Source organism: Emydura macquarii, unplaced genomic scaffold (genome assembly GCF_026122565.2).
Source record: "Emydura macquarii macquarii isolate MOO-44397 ecotype Brisbane River unplaced genomic scaffold, CSIRO-AGI_Emac_v2 contig_1230, whole genome shotgun sequence".
NCBI lineage: Eukaryota > Metazoa > Chordata > Testudines > Chelidae > Emydura > Emydura macquarii.
In genome coordinates this window covers 7,932,281-7,952,670 of record NW_027131367.1, presented here as the reverse complement: position 1 = coordinate 7,952,670, position 20,390 = coordinate 7,932,281, and the positions used below count along the sequence as shown (strand labels likewise).

The 20,390-nt window shown below is 36.6% G+C and overlaps 1 protein-coding gene across 5 annotated transcripts in view; it reads left to right on the top strand.

Annotated features, from left to right (window-relative positions):
- RHOT1 (ras homolog family member T1) overlaps nt 1–16,848 on the top strand; it is a 39,847-nt gene extending 22,999 nt beyond the window's left edge. For 3 of the 5 annotated variants that reach the window (XM_067547380.1, XM_067547386.1, XM_067547381.1), the window contains 10 exons: nt 267–351; nt 1,941–2,086; nt 2,454–2,554; nt 2,970–3,100; nt 3,563–3,646; nt 5,015–5,134; nt 5,473–5,675; nt 7,699–7,821; nt 13,955–14,098; nt 15,668–16,848. In XM_067547380.1, coding sequence (XP_067403481.1) covers nt 267–351; nt 1,941–2,086; nt 2,454–2,554; nt 2,970–3,100; nt 3,563–3,646; nt 5,015–5,134; nt 5,473–5,675; nt 7,699–7,821; nt 13,955–14,098; nt 15,668–15,785 — 1,255 coding nt within the window. In that variant the 3' untranslated portion in view covers nt 15,786–16,848. The remainder of the gene's footprint in view (nt 1–266; nt 352–1,940; nt 2,087–2,453; nt 2,555–2,969; nt 3,101–3,562; nt 3,647–5,014; nt 5,135–5,472; nt 5,676–7,698; nt 7,822–13,954; nt 14,099–15,667) is intronic. The other 2 variants (XM_067547384.1, XM_067547385.1) reach the window with 2 other exon arrangements.
- The last annotated feature ends 3,542 nt before the right edge of the window (nt 16,849–20,390 follow it).

The window sequence follows — 20,390 nt, the reverse complement described above, 5'->3', positions numbered from 1 at the left end:
TGTCTAATTCCCTTATTTTCTTTAGACAATCCGACCCTTCTCTCTTTCATAGAATGCTGCTGATATTCCTGTTGTATCTGAAAGTGCCTTATATTATAGATGATTTTAGAGCTCCTAGTAGACAATGCTTTCTGTGTTCTCTCTGTGAAACAGAAAAGAAGCTGATGGCAAAAACAAAAACACTAGGTGCTTTTTCATATTTATTTCTTGGAAGAATTACATTATTTATGATGTGACTAATTTTTGGTCCTTTTTTTAATAAACAGGCTAAAAACTCCTCCTGACTGCACAACAGAATTGAATCACCATGCATATTTGTTTCTCCAAAGCATTTTTGATAAGCATGATTTGGTAAGATTTTAGTCTGACTTACGTGGTGTTTGTACAATGTTCAGAATTGCTCTTTGAATCTTAACTCCTTGTCTTGATTGGTGCAACAAAATCAACCCCGAATGTCAAGGAATTTTTTTTACCTTTTATTAAGATTGGATTGAAGTTTATGAAACTGAATCTATTTTATTTTTCAAACTCAAAGAAAAAATTATGAGCCAATATCTTTACTATGGCACCGGAAACTAAATCAGTAATTTCTATTGCGAGAGCCATTTCCCTTGTGTTTGAATTATTATGTGAGCAAGTAACATTAGTACCCTACTCCATATAAGGCTTATACATGCTGTAAATTTATCTCTTTCCTGGGGCTAGGCTTTGTTAGCTCAAGTAACAACTGAATAAAACTCAGTCTTTCTGCTGAAGCTTGGCAATTCCTAGGGTTTCCAGTAGGACTTCCCTGTTTCTTCTCCTAGTTTTCTGGGGCCAAGATCAGGCTCCCCTCTGCTCTTGGAGTGGAATGGCCAGCACTGATTACAATGTGGCTGCAGTTCTGTGTGGGTATTGACTCCTGACTGGTTGAGTCAACAAAATAGCTCTCCTCTCTGCAGGGTCTGATTCTGCTACTGTATTAAAAGTTGCATTGATCAGTGATATTCCTAAACCAGGAAAAGTGTTCTTACAGTGTTATGAAATTATATTTACATTTATTTTATGTACTTAGATTCTTAATTTAAAGGAACAGTTGTGGCCCTTTCTTGTGTGGCCTGTTCTGCCACTAGAAACTTTTGTCATATAGGGGTGCAATTTTTTCTTTTAAACAATACTTTTATACCAGCAAAAGCCCAGTGTAGATGCAGTAACACTGACGAAAAAGTGCTTTTGTCTAGATAGCTAGATATACCTTATTTTGTTCAGAAAACTGGTATAAGTTTTACCAGCAGACGCACGTGTATGCTAGTATAAGCTGCTGGTATAATTACCCTTTCTAGTATGTACAAGGCCTGAGAATCCTTCTTTAAAAAACTGATTATTCACCTATCATAAGTAAATGCTTAACATAATTTTTTATTCCTAGTGACCCAAGTTGAATTCAAACATGTGACCTAGAGAAGAAAAGTTTCATATCCAAGTACCTATTGTCCCAAACATGTGGATAGAAAGACAGGATACAAGGGATGTGGTTTATTTAGGCCACAACTTTATTAACTAAGCTAGGAACTATCTAGCAATAACTTGTACAGTGCAGGTCATGATACCTTCCTTAATCATTTCCACCTGGCAGAAGGCTGCTGTCAGCCTCCCATCTTCCACACCTAGTCCCAGCCCATAACTGGGCTCCAACACCCTTCCACATATGAGTATTAAGTGCTGGGGAAATGGGATTGTCTTTTCAGCTTCCCCCACTTCTTTAGGGGAAGGCATCCCTTAAATTCACTTCCAATTCCAGTTTATCAAGGAACCGGACCGCTTATGGAATGAGTGCCTGAACTTGCTATTCAATCCCAGGCAAGCAATACTTTACATTTGCAAGTACATTTTGATGAGAATACATGTGAACTACATCTGTATTATTTGTATCTGATGTACAACTATATGCATATTTCCAGGATCGAGATTGTGCTTTGAGCCCTGATGAACTCAAAGATTTATTCAAAGTCTTCTCTTATATACCATGGGGACCTGATGTCAACAACACTGTTTGTACAAATGAAAGGGGATGGATAACGTACCAGGGGTTTCTTTCTCAGTGGACGTAAGTATAGCACATTACGTGCTGCTGTTGATTCAGGAATTACATTAGGATCTTACAGTGGCCTTACATTAAGACTTCACATGATCACATTCATTCTGTGATGTGGAAAGCATTGTACAGGTTGTCAGTATGAATGGTTAGATCTTAGCAGGGACTGCCTTCATAGTATAATGGGTACATTATATTAACAAAACTAGAGCCATTTAACTTTCAAACATTTGAGTTCTCATTACTGTATGGCTCCAGAATACTTTGCTCTTGCCAGATGTGATACATAGAACACGAATACTTTTAATAGAAATCTGGAATGGTGCATGTTGGCAATTTAGGAATGACTGGGGATTTTTTTCCTCTTTTTTTCTCTTAGACTAACTACATATTTAGATGTACAGCGCTGCCTGGAGTACTTGGGTTATTTAGGGTATTCAATACTGACAGAGCAAGAGTCTCAAGCATCAGCAATTACAGGTAATTATCTCAAATGTTGTTAATACAGTTTGGGAGCTTATTTTAAAAGATCAGTTTCACCCACCCAATTGCCAAGCAGTAAATTGAGTTTAAATGACATGTCCTGTGTGGTCTTTGTTCCTCCTTTCTGCTTAGAACACAGACATATTTTGAAAAGGAATAATATCCTGGAAAGAATTCTAGTTTGTTTATAAAAGTAAAAAAGAATACATGTGAAAGATTGACTTTTTATAAAAGACACCATCATATGAAAAGACTGGCTCAGTTCCTATTGAATTAGTTTGCAGTTTGTTCACTTACATTTTTTAAAAGTGTGTGCCACTGGGTGTTAAAGATTTTAATTACAAATGTTTCAAATATGATTTAAGTAATTTAACTGTTCATACTGTAGGAATTTAAAATATTTTTTTTAAAGTAACTAGAGATAAAAAGATAGACCTCCAGAAAAAGCAGACTCAAAGGAACGTGTTCAGATGTAATGTTATTGGGATGAAAGGCTGTGGGAAAAGTGGAGTCCTCCAGGCATTTCTTGGAAGAAACCTAATGGTAAGAAACATTTTCTTTTTAACCTGAGTTGTAAATGAATGGTATTGAGAGTTAAGTTTAGGCAACAAAACCCTGCTGACAGCATGTAGCTGCCTTAAAACCTCACTTGTTAGCACTAAAGTTTGGGACACCTATTGTGGATTGGAGAATTTTACAAATTATCAAGTAAGTGAACAGATATGACAATCGAGGACATTGCATTGCAAAATGTGCCTTAATTTCCTTTCACATTAGTAGTTTTAATTTTAATCTTTGATAATTCATGACTGTGACAAAATGTACTTCAGCTACATGTTTACTAGCACGCTGTGAAGTCTTCATAATATAAGATTTCATCGTAGTTCTCTGATATTAAACAGGCACAGCTGTGTAGGAACCTGAACAGTTATTTTCAAGACAATTTTTAGGGGGAGGAAGTTGCTGTTGATTATTGTCTAACCTTTAAATTCTGTGTGTTTTCAGAGACAGAGGCAAATACGTGCAGAGCACAAATCTTACTATGCGATGAATACAGTCTATGTGTATGGACAAGAAAAATACTTGCTAGTAAGGCTACATCATGGTTGTTTGTCTGTATATGATTAATTTTAAAATAGGTTGTGTTAACTGGTTTACAGAAGGCTACATTTACTTGAGGCAATTGTTTTATGCTTGGATTTAGCTGTCTGGCGTTCTGGGTATGAGTGCTTTTTTCAGACTGTGTTAACTACAGATTTCCAGCCGCTTGCAAAATTCAGTTTATATAACACCAAAAATTGATTGTGCAATATTTTGTTAGCAGCTTCTGTTAAAATGTACCAAAAACCCCTTGAGAGCATCTTAATCGCACTTATGCAGCTGGACTCCTGTTACATGGTTTCTAATCTTTTGTTATATCCTAGTTATCACAACACCCAATTTTGAAACATTCAGCTTCTCAAATCTAATGCACGCATAGAATTAAAATCTCCCATCATGCAAATATAGATCCAATTCTACTAATGTTTTAATATTAAGATAGGTCAGTCACATTCTATTAGGTTCCCCTAGGTTGCAACAATCTTTAACTGCAGCTTAACAGCAGTTGGCTGCAATATATTCTCTCTTACCTTTGTAAGCATTGGTAATATGGGAGAGACTACATTCAGTCTGATCTTACAATTAAAGGGTCAATATAAGGGAAGAAGAGGCAGTACTTATTAGCTCTAAGAGGCGTACTCTAATCTTTAGGAAAGTAAGATTTGATCATCATCGCCAAATAATCACTAAAATTTATTTTCTCTACTTCTAAACGTGCTCAGCGCTCAATGCATTAAGAGACTTTTGCTGCATTTAGGCTGTAGAAAATACACCTGTCCATTCCTAGAATATGTATGTGTTTTCTTTAGGCCTGTTATGCATATGTAGAGAGCTTCCAACATAAGACAGAATAGAGGTGGGAAATATAATAAGGAATTTACCTAGTTACAAATGAAAACCTGCCAGATGGATGATAGTTAAATTAATCCTTGAAATACTGGCATTAATACTCTGCCAGACAAATTAGTGTTCAACAGGTGAAGATCGGTGAAGATTGGAAATACACTTTAAAATTTGTTTTAATGTCGTTCTCATTCATCGTAATTTGGAATGCTCCCTTTGTCTTGCAAGTTCTTGTTAGTCCTTTGCTCAGTGCTTTTGACTCTAGGATGAGAACCAGATTGAATAGGAATATAAGGTATTATGGGGCATAAGCAAATATTTCTTTATACTGAAAGTATTTTGGTTGCCTGCAGATGTGGTGGTACCAGGTCATATGCTAGCTTTATGGCACATTCTCTGTATTATGTTGAGCTTGAATAAATCTAATAGGAAATTAAAATAAAGAAATCAAAACAAAAGAGAAAGATATGCAATGAACTTCATAATAGCAAAACGTTTTTCCTCCTTTTTCAGCTACATGAAGTTACTGAATCTGAATTTCTAACTGATGCCGAGACCATATGTGATGCTGTCTGCTTGGTGTATGATGTCAGTAATCCTAAATCCTTTGAATACTGTGCCAGGATTTTTAAGGTTTGTATCTTTTGGATATATCTCATGACACTGGTTAAGCAGGGGGTAAACAAATGTTCATTTTCAGTTATCAGCATTCCTGACCGTCTGAGTTGGGCACCAGAAGTAAGTACGCCTCCTGCATGATTGCTGGTTATATGCAGCTGATGCATTTAAAAATGCAGTAGGAACTGGGGAGCTTCTGTGTTCCTAATGTCCGGCTACAGTTTAGCTGCCTATGCAGAGCACTCTAATTCTAGAGTTGTGCTCAGCTAAGCCTTTGAATGCTTGATGTTGCCCCATGAAACAATAATAATGACCACACATATTTGTCTCAATATTTTTCTTTAAATTTGCAGCAACATTTCATGGACAGCAGAATACCTTGCTTAGTGGTAGCTGCGAAGTCAGACCTACATGAAATTAAACAAGAATATAGCATTTCCCCTGCTGACTTCTGCAAGAAACACAAAATGCCTCCGCCACAAGCCTTTAATTGTAACACTGTTGATGTACCGAGTAAGGATATCTTTGTGAAACTCACAACAATGGCCATGTATCCGTAAGTAGTCGAGCATCACAGTTTTCATACTGCATGGATCATGACAACACTGCATGCCATTGTTAGCCAAGAGGATGGAACTCTCTGCCTCATTTAAGTTATTTAGCAACAGAGAGAGGTGTTAGTGATATGAATGATTTAGAAGGTTCCATTAATCTAATAGAGAGAGAGTTCTGTTCTCTCCATGTGCGCATGCAAACTCATTGCTGTTAATCATTGTCAGTAGGGAGCTGTGAGCATATGCAGAAGAGACTAGACTCCCATATGTCATAACTACTAGTGTAGTGACTTTATAAATATAATAATAGTAATAATAATAATATAATTAATGTATTATTAATGTAAAATGTCTTAACAGTACCCAGTGATGCCATTAAAATATAATATTACATATACACATATGCACCCGAGTTTCAAGGTACTGAGCACCACAATTCCCACTAACTTCAAACAGAATTGCAGGTACTCAGCATTTTTGAGTCCATGTTTAGATATAGAACTCTGGACACTAATGGTGGCTTCTGAATGGCTATTGGTGGTGTTACACCCCTGTCTTATAATATCGAGTAGATGCATGAGTCTGAGAGCAATAACATAAGCAGTGTCTTTCTGAGGGATTAATTTAAGAGTGAAGGTCACTCAGACTACAGTCATATACCATGTAACTTGGAACGTGACCTCTAGAATTTGTCTGTTTTCTTACATACCAAGTGGTTATCAATATTTGATGAACTGACTCAACATTGTCCAAATTTTATAACCTTTAGGAATGAGATGCAAATCCATGTTCTACTACAGTGGTAAAATCATAGCATATTTGAGGCAATTATTTTAAGTATATAGAAATGTGTCTTAGATATTCACCTAATTACACAGTCACAGTGTGCCCGAAAATAACCATTGAGATGATTGACCCAGTACTGCTTGGTAATATTTTTCTGTCATCTAGTCATAAAAAAATAAAATTGACTTACCTGACAATTATTGCAATTCACATCCATAGATAATTAGGATTCATAACACTCCTTAGTGTACAATAATACCCTAGAAATGCACTGAGGTTTTATTGGTTAATAATGTTTATGTAGGACATATAATCAATAATGTTTGCATCTTTGTTTCACAAATCTATTAACTATTACATATTTTATATGGTGCCCATATATATATTTGTTAGGCTTCGGATTTAATATACTTAAGATTACATTGCTTCTCACTAAGCATCTCACTCTGTTGCTAAGCTCACTTTACATCTCTCTTTATTTGGTAGGTGGAACTTTATGTATGGTGGTGAACTAGACATATATTATAAAATAACAGATGGATTCTAGTATGACAGCTGGCATTGGCTTTAAAATTAAAGAGAAGTAATGTCCACCCAGAAATCTAGATTTTTTAAAAAAAGGATTCTCTTGAATCAGATCAGTAAGAGTTCTGTTTTGTTTTTTACTTTGGTTGATTTGGTAGTGCTAGAATATTAAGATATTTACAACTAAGTGTGGCATTGAGTATTTTTCTGTCTTATAAATATCCCTTATTTCTCCCTGCTTTTCAATTATGTGTATCAGTTGGGGGTGGAGGAGTGTGGAAAAATGGGGTATTTGTGTCACTTTATAAAGTAAAATACGTTCTGTTACTGAGTGATAGAAAATGTGACTTCTTCAATTTTCCTTTCCTTTGATTGAGAAGAGGGTGTTATCTATTGCTGTGCAGACGCATTCCATTAAATCTTTCTGATGCTTTGTTTTGAAGACAGACATAACAAACATTTTTATTAATGTGTGTTTTCCATTTTCTATCTTTGTTGGAGGAGGCGTTTGTCACTGTGTCATCTTGACTTAAAACATCTAGCCCTGGAATTCTGCACAGCTTTAGTTTACCCTTGCCTCCCCTGCCGACCTTTCTTTTCCTCTTTCAGATGTAACTAATTTATTCCTAAATCTCTTGGTTTTGGCACAGTCCTAGTGTGTGCCTGATTTAATGAGCAAGATTTCAACTCGTGTCCTTCTGTGTGTTTTCGCAGCCATGCCCGATTACGCTGTATGTGCGCCTGCAACAGGTGTACATTTTGCATCTGTCAGAACTTCCTCAACTCAGACTTGCTGCAATCTGTAAAGAACAAACTCTTCACTGCAGTTCTTAACAGGTCCTTAACTTTATTTACTAGGTACCAGGCGTGCTTTTAAAATACAATTAAAAAAAAGCAATTGGTAACCTTATATGGTGCAGATTTTCACTCCATATCCACCAGACAGATGCTTCTCTTAATGTTTGCAGTAAAATTAGTCAAGTTTTATGATCTCTTTATCTTAAAAGTGTATTTGATCACTGAGGGCTTAATCTAATGGTAATGTATTGAAACATAGCCAATTTGATGCTCAACCCAGCCAATTAGGTGGTAGCAAAATATTGAATTAGTTAGACCTATCTTTTTAGTTAGGCAGTCAAGAATGAAAAATTATTAATGTTTTAAAATCTGTTTAATACTTGAATAATATATAAAAGACCTGTGTAGTGTGAATTAGATCTGTATAACTCTTAGATGTAAATTTTAGAAATTCATTTTATTTCAGGTATTGTTGCAGGCAAAATAAGGCTTATGTAGAGCAGTACTATTCACTGTAATTATGTTTATAATACAATTCATAGCACATAACTTTGTGGGAGTTAATAGAAAACACATTTACTGATTTTCAGTTTGTACCGATTAGTGGATATGATGTGAAGAAATCTGCAGCTTTAACAACCAGCTCCTCTTAAACAAAACACAACCTGCTTATACACTTTAAGAATATTAGCCACTATAGAAAACTATTAACCATCCAAACATTCAAATATTTTGGAAAAATAATTGATAAATGAACACTAAAATGTTCTGAAAAACATTTTTCACACGTGAAAACAGTGCTGCATCTTGTCTTACTTGTACTGCAGGCTGTGTTTGTTAAACCCTTGTTTTTGACAAACACAAATGACTAACAGCTGAAATTCTGTCATCTTGGCCCAGCAAATGAATGGGAGTTCAAACCGAACAATAATTCTGTAGCGCAATGGCTCCATGTTCCATATCTTTCTTGGAGTGACAGATGGTTGTGCTATGGATCTTGGAAGGTCAAGATTGGAATGCATTCTCGTATATCCTGAAAGTCTTGTGTTGCATGTGTTTTGCGAGAGAACCTTTTGTTAGTTTCAGATCATTACAGGGCTGTCACAAAACAGAGTAGGCATCTTTTTTATATGCAGGCTGTATGTATGCAAGGGCTCTGATGGTATTTCTGACTTGTGTGTGGAGAGTATGAAGAGAGTTTTAGTGAAATATACGTTTAAGAGTTCAAAGCAGAACTCATAACAGTACAGTATAAATTTATAGAAGAGAAACATTTTAGCTCAGAAAATTAAGATTATCGATTTAGAAATGACAATGAAACATTTGACACTATCCATTCATGTTGCACCTATTCTAGTGAAGTTGTCCCTCAAACAAATCCCCTTGAAACCTGTCCTCACCCACTTATTCAATGCCAGCCACACAGCCAATTTCACACCACTTGAAAATCCCAGAAAACAGCAACTTTTCAAACTCCTCGCTTTGAAGGCTGTGACCCCAGAGGGGGTGAGGGGTAGGTTGACAGGGTGGGGGATGGGGTCACATAATCCATGCCTAATTCCCCTTTCAGAATGGTCATGGATAGTTGTCCCTGTTTCTTGGCTGCCTGCTTCTCCTTCCCCTTGCTGCTTTCCTATTTGAAAATCCTCCATCAGATCCCTTACCAGATTCATCCAAGATAATAGTGGGGACTCTGGCAGACATGCTATCCTCTGTTGGCCAGTTTTGTCATCACCCCCAGCCATTGACACTGTGCAGTAGGGAATCACAAGCACCAAAATGTGCCGCCTTCTCTGTGACTCATTCATAATTTAGGAGGGAGAGAATTCATAGAATCATAGAAATATTGGGCTGGAAAGGACCTTGAGAAGTCATCAAGTCCAGACCCCGGTGCTGTGGCAAGACCAAGTAAATGACCATAAATTTGTCTGACTTATTTTTAAGAGCTTCTTATGATGGGGACTCCACAACCTCTTTTGGAAGCCTATTCCAGAGCTTAACCTCCCTTTATAGTTAGAAAGTTTTCCTAATACCTAATTTAAATTTCCCTTGCTGCAGATTAAGCATGGTAGAAATTCTTCCCTAACCATGTTGGAAGAAAATGTTGGCTTCCTGTGATCTGTTGTATGTGATCATTTACTTAAAGCACATTGTCTTTATTGTGAGTGTCCAACCTACCAATACTTTTGTCTAACCAGTTCCCCTCCTATCTAGCTCTTCCTTTTCCTCCCATAGCATTTTCTTGCTGAACCCATAAGGATCATGGGATACATAGTTTGACGCAGGCTGTCCACACTTCAGTAGAGTGATCTGAGTAGTGTGTGTGTAAATACATTTATTTAAAAGAAAAATAGAGCTAAGATGTTAGTTCATTCTCATAAATATTGTTTCATAAAATGCAAGCAGAGATCAGCCTTTAATTATATAAATTTACAAGGAGAGCCACTGGAGGTGTTTTTCTGGTTTAACAGAATAGGTAGATTTAAAGAACATTTTTACAGGGGAAACAAGGTATTTAAAGAAAAATAAATAATGAGGGAACATTAATTGACGTCAGTTTAATGTCTACAAAACATAATAGCCTTAACAGAAAATGCATTTGAATTAAGAAGTTTTTAAAATGCAGTTATTATACCTTGTATGGTTTTCTCTGCTTGCTTTTACAACTGCTTACCCCTAAGTCAGAAAGTCAGGCAAAACAAATAGTAAGCAAGAAGGCTTATCTGAGTGGAGAAGCTACTGTCATGATTTCCCCCCTTTCCCCCAAATATTAACCCTTTAGATAGCAGAGGCCTGCATAGTTAAGCTACAAACTGAAATCCATTTAGATTTAACCCCTAATTGTTGTTAGCTGGTGTTGCTAGTTAGTGTTTATATATAATCATGATGACAAAAATATTTTGTATTCATTTTGAATATTCCAAATCCAGCAATTAATGCAGTAGCAATGATTTTGTGCAAAAGAAAAATCCTGCCTCCCACCTGTACATTCACCTTCTCTTGTGTCTGGCCATTTTAAGAGATTCTTTGGGATTTCCTAGTTTAGCAGAAAAAACAAATAGAAATGTGGACGAGTATCCATCTGATGTATCTGTTATGGAGGAGCAGGATTGTTGGTTTGAACTACCCAGGGTCCTTGTTCATAGATTTCTCTAAGAAGTGGGCACTGCATTCTAAGCACTGTACATTGCATGTGTGAGAGAAAGCACTTGTTCCTGCTTTTTTGTAGTATTTTTATATTTTTAATTTGTTCTTTCCTTTAGGTGTTCATTTTCATTTGTCTGGCTGGCACTCACTCTCCTTGTATTACATTATTTTACCTCTTTTTAAAAACATTTTTTTCTGTGTAATTCTAACCCTTTTTTAACCATCAACTTTTTTTTAACTATACTGCGTCTATTTTGAATGTTCAATGAGATTTATTTTCTTTCTGCTTTGTTGGTTTTAAATCGTTTATTCATCTGGTTTCTCTTATACAATAGCTGCATTTTACTCTGGCAACTGAGTTTATGGTTAAAAACAAGACATTTGTATTGATTCTTATGCATGAGAGTGATAATGGTTCCATCAGGGAGATTTTATTTCAGTTAAATTTGATTTTGAAATTGAAATAGTAGCACTGAGAGTGGGGTTTTATTTAACAATTAAAAAAAAAAATCTTGCACATAAAAACATGATTATTTCAAAAGTCTTAGGAATTGGTCATTCAGTTTCAGTTGCCTGTAAAACCCGCCTTCTGTGAAACCCAATCTGCAAAAAGCACTTTTTACTAAATATAATAAAGTAAGTAGTAGTACTTAGAATACAATGTAAGTATTTATAGCATAGTGCACTTATATTTTTAGTCAATATATTAATACAGCCTTCCAAAATCATCCTACAGATCTGTTAAATTCTACAGGCAAAGAAAATAAATTCTTTTCACTTTTACCTTGATGATGATGATGAAAATTAATGCTCTTTTACTGACCATTTCCTACCACTCATTACTAGCTTTAGCCAGGCAGAATTTTGCAAGCTATGCTAATGTACTATTGTACAAACAGAATATCCTGAACTGGCTTTTTACATTGCCTCATGCATTATGTGCGCTAAGATGCACTTGTTGCTTTTCATATTTTACATGCCTAATGGGGAAAAAAATTCTAATATCCAGAATGTATTTACAACATAGAAAATTATGTGCCTAAATGTAATAATATTTAAATGAACGCTGCAGCAACTTGCATGTATACTTAGCATTCTTTTATTTTAAATTCAGTTGCTTAACAACTTGTGGTTAAAACATACTGTTTGTCAAAGTAAACTGTGTTGCTTGCTGTTTGTAAACTTATTATTTATCATTTGGTATGAATATCCATATGGCTGGTCCATTTTCATCTTGACAAAGTGGTGTTGACCTCATTTGCTACTTTTCTTATATTCTTTGCCAGTTAGCATGCAGATCATGTTTGGAGCTTTTTAATAATTAAGATTATCCTCCCAAATTTTGGGATTCTTCTGCTACTAATGTTGATTAAAAAGCTTGTCTGTATTGGCCCCACAGCTCAGCAAGTTCCCATGTGTAATTAATAGGCATGCTCAGTTAATACCTTGCTTAGTGTGTGATGCTAACTTCTTGTGAGTTGTTAAAGTCTATTAAAAGAAACACTGTACTAGATTGCAACATATTATGTCACCAAAATAGCAGGTGATAAAAACAGTTACATGCCTCAATACTTAAGGGCAATTTGAATTGAAGTTCTGTGCTTTTTCTTTCCAAATTTTTTTTTAAAAACTTGGGTTCTGTGTTTCTAAATATAATGTGGAGCAAATGCTCTAACACAGATCTTATTTTGAAAGCTTAATAAACTACTGAAAGTCGAATGGCTAAATCTTATTACTAGCAGGCAAGATCTCATAAAATTCTGCATCAGTTTCTAGTCCTAATTTAGGATAATCTTTGTCTTGTTTAAAATAGGGACCAAATTCTTTCCTCACTGGAGTTAGTGGAAGTATCATTGGCTAGCTGACAGTAGTATAATAGCTTCTGACATACCATTCATGCATTATAGATTCCTATACACATCATTTTAAAATTTTGAAATTTTATTTTAATATATTTGGCATGCCTATGTGTTGAGATCAGAAGGAACGCCTAAAATGTAAAAGCTTTCTTTGGTACTAATATGGAAGCCGTAGATTTTGGGACAAATTTCATGTGGTATAATCAAATAAAAGTTGAAGGGGTTATACCAAAAATAAACAAGTGTAGGTTCACACTTTTAAACTGATTCATTTAAAATATGTGTAAATATTTTGTCAATTTAAAAAAACTTTGAGCTGTTCACTATATAAAAAATATGTGCACCCTTCAAAATTTGTCTGTATATACACACGTTGTTCTGTATTTTAAGAAGTTTTGAAACTGAGGTTTTAGTGTACTTATTCACTCTACAAAAACATTTTCAAGTTACATTTTCTTAAAGCTAAAATACAGACTTGACCCAAGGATAATAGAAGAAATTAATCAGAATTAGAGCTAATACTCCTGTATTAACACAGTCTGTTTTGCTGATTTACTGCAGTTAGGGTATGTCTTCATTACAGAAGGGTGTTCTTAACTTAGGTTAGCTAATTTGGGTTCAAATATCAGTAAAGACATAGCAGCTTGGCGGGTAACTCAGGTTAGCAACTCAAGTTCAACTTCAGGATTCATTATCAGTTTAACTCAAGCTGCTAACCTGAATTAAAAGATGAGCTCGTGTGTCTTTGCTGCTTTTTTAGCCTGAGTTAAGAACATACCCTTTTGTGTGTGTATGTGTGTGCGCGCGTGTGCGTGCAGTGAAGACATACTCATAGTGTATGGTATAGGCGTATTGCAGTATCCTCGGGTAAAAGTCAAGCATGGGTTTTCAGCTTCTATAGCAGCTTCCTTTTTGTTGCTTAATGCTACAACCTTAGGTCTTTAAGCATACTCTTCTTTTTTTTTGGTATTTAATTTAGTTACCAAGTTAGTCGTAGAACAAATTCCTATTTTTATGTTTTTTTAACAACTGCACAAGAGCAAGGAATTAGATGAAAACAAATTAGTAGCTGAATATAAATTGTGTGAGGTGTAACTGTGGGATACATTGTCACGTCCTGTTTTGAGCCATGCTATGAACTGCAAACTGTGCATGTGTGTAAAAAGGTTAAGACCCCATATAGATGAGTTGGGTGCCATGCTGTTAGCAGACGAGGAGAGCAGTATTATTCATCAGGTGCACGCCGTCAGCTCTGTAGAAGATTCTATCTTCATGGAGTCATCTCTTGATCCACATTTACTTGAAGACAGGTAACCGTATCCTAACTGGGGTGATCTTGGCATTTTTCCCCTTTAAAAAAAATAACAAAACCTACTTGACATCTCGTTTGGAGATACTTTGTAGAAATTAGTTGTAGGAACTAATGCTTGCAAGAAACCATGAGTTTGGTCTGTTTCAAGATCATAATCTTGCAAGGAACTTCTTAATAAGAATAGGAATTTGGAGGGCAGATGCAAGTGGTTGTTCATATGCTGCATTTCACTTCGGGAGCAATAAACAGAAGAAGCTGTGCCTGTTCTGCAGCATGTGGAACACTAGTATGCAAATTTATAAATGTGTTTATATACGGTACATGTTATTACCATAAATGTCTGCTAAACAATATTTTAAACTGGTTTATATGTTGTGGTAACATAAGTTACACAATCCATGTTTCATAAAGCAGAATGATAGCTCTGTAATTCCCATTGTGTAGTCAGCTAACTTTGTTTTGCACATGGTGCCTGCACAGAATATTTGCATGATCCTTGCGCTGTAACTGCTTTAAAAGCATTCAACCAATAACCCATATAGGTCTAAAACTACATAAGCTATATAAACTTAGCTATATAATGTAGGGTCTCTAAATCACCTCCGTAACAATCAGTTTGAAACTTGGTGTGCCTTAAATTAAGGTAATTGTAATAACTTAACACTTCATCTACTGCGTTATGGTAAGCTGTCATACTTGAGACTATTTTGAAGAGGGCTAGCAGTGTTTAACTGAGCATGCTCACAAACTTTATTTGTGATATCTGGGAGAGGTGGGTCATTGGCTATCTCTGTTCTTGTCATGCATAATGTGGCTTTTTATGTCATCCAACCACTTTCATCGGACTCTGTTACATTGTTTCTTTTTCTGTTCTTGTCAGTATCACAGCCTGGTTCACTAGCACATTGTTCTACTCTTAACAGTTTTCAATGTAGTGCTGTAATGAATAGTAGTTACCTGCTGCTCTCTTTGTGACTATATTGGGGAGGGATTTGCAAATTGTTGATGTGGCTCTAGCTTTTGGAGAAGTATTACTTGTCACTTGTCAGTTAACTGCTTGCAAGACAGCACTTTAAATAAGTGGGAATACAACATTGCTTGGAAGGTTTAATTATGAAAAGGAGAAATATGTGAACTGAAGCCTTTTAAAAATGTTATCTTACTAGTATTTCACAGTGCTGTGGTATTTGCTCACTTTGGATGCGTAATTATTTGTAGCTGCTTTCCTTTACCAAGTAGTTTTTGCTGCTGTTAAAAGAAGTCAGTCTACTCCCATCTCCCATTCACAGATGACTGATGGCCACATCCTGCAGCCTTCTTCACTTGCATAGTATCATTGATTTCAGTGGGACTTACTCATATGATAGAGGGCTGCAGCATCAGGTCCTAAACCTTTGAGACGGACAAGTGCTTGCATTGATTAAAACTTTGTAAACCCTAGTGGTGTGCTACTTAAGTGTGACAAGTGTTCATACATTTCCAAAAGCAGGTTTTTATTTGACATGACAAATTGTCTGACATTCCTGTCATGAAATTAATTTAATTCTTTATTATTTTTAAACTGCAGGCATGTGACACAAGCAGACCTCAAGAGTTCCACATTTTGGCTTCGAGCAAGTTTTGGTGCTACAGTCTTTGCAGTTTTGGGTTTTGCCATGTACAGAGCATTGTTAAAGCAGCGATGATCTGAAAAGCAGCACCTGTCCCCTACCAAATACAAATTTAAAAATTTTTATGTACATTCTGAATGCTTTAAATTCTGCTAGAAATATTTATATATGCAGAGTTACTTTATTAATATTTGTAATTCGTGCATAAGATTATTTTAAATGAAAGCTATAACTACAGTATTGCATAATGTGTGGGAAAAATTGCATCATAACAGCCAACTAAAGTGGCTTAATTTGTGAGGCCAAAAGGGAATTTGTTGTAAATAATCTGTATATATTAAGGCAGTCAGACATTGCTTCCCAAAAAGTTATTAGAAATACTGTTCTTAGATGTTTCAACATAGTGAGAGTGTACAATTGGAATTCATTTTCGATAGAATAGGTTCAACTCAAGGATCATACTTGCTCAAGGATTACTTATTTATTTCATATGCATCTGAAGTTCTCTTTTGGGACTACAAGCTATCCTAGGCAGAATGTGTGGCTTGCTTTTTTTTTCTTTTTCAAATGACGAGCCAGCCAATTTACCCACTGAACTATATTTCAAGGAAAAAGTCACTGGCAGATGTGGCCTAATGATTTTGTATGTTACATGACCTGTGACATGTTTAGCTGTCTAAAAGATTCCTCTTATAAAAGAAAAAAGTGAACTTCAAAAACTGCCAGACAGAATTCATATGCTTTGTGTAATTCTGTGGTGTTTCACTTTCCACTGTTTTATAGCCCTTTCAAATCAGATGGAAAATAATTTGTATATTATAAATGTTTATAATTCAAAAAGTGTTGCTGTTTAATTCCTCACTATAAATCATTCTTGTAGAACTCATAGTACACAGTGTTTACTCTACTAGTGTGTATTAGTTGCATGGTTCACAGTGAGTTATATAGCTGGTTAGAATTACCTTTAGACAGCACCTTTTTATAATGGATCAAGTAATCTATGAAAATAAAATCCTCATGACAAACCTATTTTTTTCCATTGCTGGCCTTTTCAAGTATTTCAATAAATAACTGTGTACTGTGCTTTGTCTTGATATCTTTATATTTTAATTAAAGGTATGTCGATTGTAAAAACCTACCTGTCATGGAGTGAGTGTACCCCATTACCCTTTTGGTGAGGGGGCGGGGCATGGTTGGCCTGCACTTAAATCTCCATAGCCAGGCCCAACGCCAGGGTAGTGAGGCCTAACGGCTGGAGTCAGTGGGTTCACTCTTAGCTGCTGAGCAGTAAGGCCTAGTGGCCCTGATCCATAGGGTCGTTTGGCCTAATAGCAAGCAGGGTAGGCCACCATTTCGGGGTAGGTAGCAGCTGTAGGGGTGTGTAGCAGCTAGGGTAGAGGGACCTGGGCCCTCCCTAGTCTACTGGGTCCCAGCCCAGAGCCCTGACAGTGGCGGAACCCTCCACTGGGTCAGCGGGATCCAGCCGAAACATGCTGGAGTAATGTCTAATCCCTCCCTCCCCTGGCTCCTTCCTACCTCGATAACCTCCTTTCTCCTTTCTATCCCCAAACTGCAAGCCTCAGGCAGGCACAGAATTTGCCTCCCATGCATGGTCTCATTGGCGTGACTGGCGCTGCCCACCCCTTCCCCCCAAATATAGAAGTCAAAGTATGCCTATAATAACACAGCAAAGCACCTACAGTTGTAATTGTCTCACGTAAATTCACGCATGATGAAAAATGAGCAACGTCCTAAAGCTTTCACACTTCTGTACATTACAATAGAAATGTGTGCTAGGATGTATTGGTGAGATATCCAGTGTCTATCGGCACATGCAAAACTGAGTGGAGGAGAAAGTGGGAAGCTTATAAAATTGATTAAAAGAATAATAGCTGTCTGAGAAACTGTGACCTCGCTGAAAAGAGAAGTTGTGGGGAGAGAAGATAAATGAGGAAGTTCACCTGCTCTACTCAACTTGAGAACACTGAAAAGCTCCTGGTCCATGGAATATTATTACAATGGCTATAGAAGCTGATTTGATTTTTGAAAGCTACTTAAAGAAAAGAAAAGATAAAAATGTTTAATGTTCTTCCTGAACAGATGCATGGTTTGGGGTATAAAATCTTTCATGGGAAAGGTAGTCATTACAAATCTAGTTAAAATCCTGTTTGGTCTGTAGTACAAAACAAAGAGGAAGTTAAATGTAAAATTAAAGGCAATGTTTATATGCTCTTAATTTCTCTAATTATACAATAAGAAGTTATAAATTTCTTTGCCTGTGTGACATTTCAAAATTGACTCTAAAGGGATCAAAAGTGTCTTGTTTTGACATTTGTTATAGGTATTTATTAGAAAAGTGAAATGAATCTTCTACAGTTTCGAATAAGTTTTATTGCATTTTTTTATTATGTGCTCAATACTGTGTAGCCTGCATATTAATACAAACAGTAATTAAAATTACAACATGTATTTGGGGAATATATTTTAGTATTTATTGCTAATTCAAATTACATTCCTTTTTTTTTAAATCTGAAAATGTTACTGGGGTTCCATTCTTTGAAGCATTTACTGTTTAAAGTTACACATCTGTTTAAATGTTTGCGGGATAGGAAGCTAAGTCTGCACCTTTTAAAAGTGCTCTCATTAACAGTCATTAACAGTTTGGCTCTAAAACACCTTTGTCATTGCATCATGTCAAACAATTAAAATTGTGACTCCCATTCACAATGATATACTTGCATTTCCTTAAAAGAAAAAGGATCACAAATAAGATTTCATCCAGAGATCTCTAAGCATTTTATATGTTCTGGCCCATCATCTTTGTCAAGTAGGTAAACATTATTTTACCCATTTTTCAGAAGGGAGTTATAGAGCAGCTGTGATTTGCCCAAGATTACAGAGAATTCAGCAGCAAACTGAGCATAGAATCCATGTGTTTTGACTCCTTGTCATTTGTTCCAAGATTTAGACCATATTGGAACCATTGCTTTAGAAACTCAAAAAAATCAAGAATTAGTTCATTAACAAAAGTCCACCTGATATTTATCTTTTGCTTCTTTCTCTTTTAAATCAAGATTTTAATGAAGAGGAAGGGTCAGCTATTTATGAAACTCTAAAAATAGAGCCCGCGGAGGACAAGCCTAGTGATGAGACAGGTGAGTAAAGTGGTGCTATTAAAGCGGTCACTGTGGTGAGTTATGTAAATAGTCTCAACTCAGTAAGAGCCAATTACTACGGTACCACAAAGTGCAGCTATGGATCCAAACTTTCCAAAGTTAGGGGTGTTTGGATGAGCCCCTTAGAGAGGTAAGAGCTAACTGCTAATTTCTAACCTGCTTTCAAACTTTCCCAGAGGTAGGGAGTGTTAAGGTGCAGGGTTAGGGTTCAGGACAGTCTCTTCATCACTGCGATCTGCCTATTGAGTAGAAGAGCTCCACTGCTTCTGGATCCCACCAACACCACAACCCCAGTGGACTAGACAGGATCAAAGCAAGGTACCAACTTCCTGCTCCCAAGGGCTCATAGACTTTAAGGTCAGTGATGGCTGAGCACTTCCTCCATTGTGCTTCCAGCCTGGTGGCGTGGGATCTAAACTTGGATCTTCCATGCAATCAACTGTTATATTTCGCTGGGCTGCTGAGTTGGCTCCTGAAGCACCTATATGGTGAGTGGCCTTGGGGGAGTAACAGTGGTAAGTATAGAAAAGAACAGAGGTCAATACTTTACCTGGTCCCTCAGGCATTCAAATGGTCCCAACCAAACCTTCAAATGCCTGTGCTTGATTAAACCTTTCCAATCTTACTGGAGGAAATCAGCTAGTGAAGGTCATGTTGTTCCTTCTGGACTCCTTAACCATTTGCCATCTAGTAGTTAAAATAGTAGGTAACCATGGTGATGGACTGGTTCTACCATTAATCAGTTTTTTTCCTGATGATATTGGCTTAACTGGCAATTAAATGGATTCCAAAGCATTAAGAGGAAGGTGGTGGGAATGCTTCTATCTCCCTCTGTTCATCATAGTCTTCCTAACTGGCCTGCCATTGCTGTTGACTCTCTTTACTCTCTCAGGGATGTTACTCTTCTTGAGACACTTGTGCAACTTCCTTTCTCAATGCTGATGGGAATCATTCCTTAGTCAACCTGTTATCATGTGTGTGGGCACCACTGCCGTCTACTTGTTGTCAAATCTACTCAAGAGCTGATGACCAGGTAACCTTCAAGTGCAGGTTTGCAAAATAGTATTTGCCTGCTCACCATGGGTGGGTATTTTTTTGGCAGATGATTAAAATATCACTACCCCCACTATCAACACCAATCCCATAAACCCATTATCAGTGTAATGGTGGGTGGGCAGATCTTCTTCTGGCTGGTAGGTTTTCATGGTGATTTTACCAGGCTGCTGTAGTGGCTAGAAATCTACACTGTATATAAGCCCTACAAATAATACAGCTTTGTACTTAATGGTGGTTCTCCTTTAACACAAGTGATAAGAGGAGGAAGGGGGAAAGGAAGGAGCTATGGAGCAAAAGCCCTCAAAATAAGGAACCAAATATCTCCTAATGATTAGGATGCTAGTCTGAATTTCGAGACCAGGTTTATTTCCCTGCCCTGCCACAGACTGCCTGTGTGGCCTTGGATAAGTTGCTTAGCCTCACTTTGCCTCTGTAAAATGGGGATAAG